The 3,233-nt window shown below is 44.7% G+C and overlaps 1 protein-coding gene across 1 annotated transcript in view; it reads right to left on the bottom strand.

Moving 5' to 3' along the window:
* LOC143019857 (uncharacterized) overlaps positions 1-2,287 on the bottom strand; it is an 11,273-nt gene extending 8,986 nt beyond the window's left edge. The window contains exon 1 of the mRNA XM_076175838.1: positions 1,699-2,287. Within this exon, the coding sequence (XP_076031953.1) occupies positions 1,699-2,287 (589 nt within the window). The remainder of the gene's footprint in view (positions 1-1,698) is intronic.
* Between the last annotated feature and the right edge of the window lie 946 nt (positions 2,288-3,233).

Here is a 3,233-nt window from a genome sequence, read left to right on the forward strand (position 1 = left end):
AAGCAAGACACAACTTTTTAACAGAAGGTTTCGATAGCCGCAGCTGACTCACTCACTTCGCTTCATTACATGTTGACCTCATCCTTCTCATACACTCCAGAATTTACAGAGAAGACAGGAGCAAATCCCTACGAGGCGCGTCAATTTCTTATCTATTCACAACCAGTCTTCACTCACAGCTATCTTTTGGAAACTTTTCTCTTTCACCCAAACTTCCTTTTATCCCATCAATTCATCTCATTATTGGTCTCCTCTCAATTTTGCTTCGTTCATCTCTGCATTCCACCTTTCGCTAGTCTTTATCTATTCTATCCATACACCTAAACAATTCCAGTACTCTTTTATGCATATAATCTGTCCGCTGTATTTCCACCACCTCTCTACCTCACCTCATTTATCACTCCATCTATCAACATAATCCTCGCAATACCCCTTAAATATTTCATATCGAACACGTATAGGCTTTTCCGTTCTGTCTCTTTTAAAATCCACGTCTGCTATATACAGGATGGTGGGGACAATCATTCTTTTGTATGTTCCTTTCTTTGCATTTATAACTATTTCTCATGACAATTTCATTCTCCTTGGATATTTACTTGATTCACTTGCTATATAACTCACTACTATCCACACTGTTCCATTCCCTGTTGCATGTGACCCTAAATACTTGAAACTCTCTATTTCCTCCAGCTACTCTTCTTTTAGGTACCTACAGCTTACCACCCCTTTACCACCCTTACCATCCCTTACTACCCCTTACCACCGCCTTACACTTTTACTACTTAAATTTATTCTCACATACCGTCCTAAACTCTACCTCTAATTCATCATTTTACTTCTTCCGACTCAACTTCATGCACAGCGTTGTCTAGATGTAATAACTAGTTCATTTCACACTTCCTTCCACTCGCTTCAGTTCCAAAACCTAATCCATCACACTCAAGTTTATTTTCCATCACACCCCATCTATGTACAGGTTTAGCAACCATGGTGACAACACAATCATAGCGTAGCCCCACCTACACCTTGAACCATTTCCTCTCTCCAATCACTGTCTTCATACAAGCTCAAGTATAAACTTTTGACCACCTTTAGAAGACTCTTCCTCATCCTATACACCTGCAACACATCCCATAATTTCTTTTTGTGGACCCTGTCATAAACTCTCTCGAAATATAGGAAAGCCCAAAAGGTGTACTGACCTTTAGCTAAAAACTTCTCGCATATCTTCTAATTATGAATTTTTTATCTACATAACCCTTCCTTTCCAAAATCCCACAATGTTATTACTTAATCACACTATCCACTTTTCATCTCTCGATTAACACGTTTTCATATGCCTTACTAACTATGTTTAAATTAATCCCTCTAATGATACTATTTTCATATTTGTCCACTTCTAATTTGTATAATTAAACTATTCATGCAGTTCTCCAATTCTTTGCCACTCTTCCCTCCCTTGGCCATAAACTAATTGATGTGGTTAGTTGCCACATCATAGTAAATGGGTATCGTCCTTAAAAGAAGAATTGAATGAAATTTCATATCTCCTCTGGACTTATTATTGAATTTCCCAACCGCCATGACATACATTATACACAATGATCATTTTAATGCTTTGTACAAGTTATGAAAATAATGTTACATATAGATACTTTTTATAATATAAGGGTCCTTGCATGTGACAACAATATTTACAATATACAATTTTGACGTTGACGGGAGTGTCCGTGGGGTCAAAAAGGTGGGCCAGTTTGACCCAATCAATGGAAATGTGGTCACACTTTCCGTTTCGCCGAATTATCACGGTCTTCCTGGTGCGGCGCAAAACTTCAAAGGGGCCTTCGTACGGAGGCTGAAGGGCTTTTCTAACGGTGTCCGTTCTGACGAAGACATGGGTGTACTGGAGAAGGTCTTGGCTCACAAAGCTTCTGGGCGACTTGACGTGGCGTGGCGGGAGGGGGTGGAGCTTGGCCATGGTCTCCTTCAGTTGGAAGGTGAAGTCGTGTAGAGTACAGGAGTTGGAGTGAGACACGCCAGCGACGAATTCATCGGGAAGCCTGAGGGTGGTGCCAAAAACAAGTTCAGCAGGAGAGTGGCCAATGTTAACCTTGATGGAGGTCCTGATGCCAAGGAGCACAAGGGACAGCGCCACTGACAAAAGCTCGTTGTTAAGGGCATGGGCGTAGCGGGCGACCTTGAGCTGGCGATGAAAACGCTCGACCATACCGTTGGCCTGGGGATGGTAACTGGCAGTACGGTAACGGCGGATACCAAGGAGGGCCATTATCTTGTTCCAGAGGGTCGACTCGAACTAGCTGCCCCTGTCCAAGGTTAGGTTAGGTTAGTCGGGACACCGAAGCGAGCAACCCAGTTCTCGATGAATGCTCGTGCAACGGTGTTGGGGTTGATATCAAGAATGGGAATCGCCTCTGGCCAACGAGTGATGCGGTCGACACAGGTGAACACGTACTTGTAGCCGTTGGAGTACGGGAGTGGGCCGACGATATCGACGTGTATGTGGCTGAACCTGGTAGAGACAAGTGGGAAAGGAGTTAGAGGGGAAAACGTGTGTTGTGTTACCTTGGAAGCCTGACACTGGAGGCAGGTGTGGGCCCAGTGCCTGACGTCCTTGTTGATGCTTGGCCAGATGAACTTGGAGGTCAACACCCGTTGGGATGCACGGATGCCAGGGTGTGCAAGGTCATGAAGGTGTCAGAAGAGTTGATGCCGGAATGACGTAGGGATAAAGGGGTGAAGGTTGCCGGTGGAGACGTCAGCATACAGACGGATGTCTGTGCCAGGTACTTGAATTTTCTCCATCTTGAGGGAAGGGTTGTCCAACAGTCGCTGCAAGTCGTCGCAGTTGGCCTATGCTGCTGCAATGGCGGCGTAGTCGATGACAGGAGACTGCAGAGAGACTGCGTGAATGTTTCGGGGGAGGGCGTCAGCGGGTGCGTTGTCTGTACCTTGAACGTAGCGAATATCTGTGAAGAACTGAGAAATGTACTGTAAGTGCCGGAGGTGAGTAGGGGTATAGCTGGCTTTGTTAGTGTGGAAAGTGGTGATGAAGGGTTTATGGTTTGTGAAGATGATGAACTGTCGACCTTTAAGGAAATACCTGCCCGGTAGACAGCAAGCAACTCCCTGTCAAATGTGCTGTAGTTCTTCTCAGTCTTGCTCAGTTTCTTGAAAAAGAAGGCGAGCGGCTTCTAAGCACTTTCGACTTATTG

This window comes from Oratosquilla oratoria, chromosome 38 (assembly GCF_046742065.1).
Source record: "Oratosquilla oratoria isolate Oo_2021 chromosome 38, ASM4674206v1, whole genome shotgun sequence".
Classification (NCBI taxonomy): Eukaryota; Metazoa; Arthropoda; class Malacostraca; order Stomatopoda; family Squillidae; genus Oratosquilla; species Oratosquilla oratoria.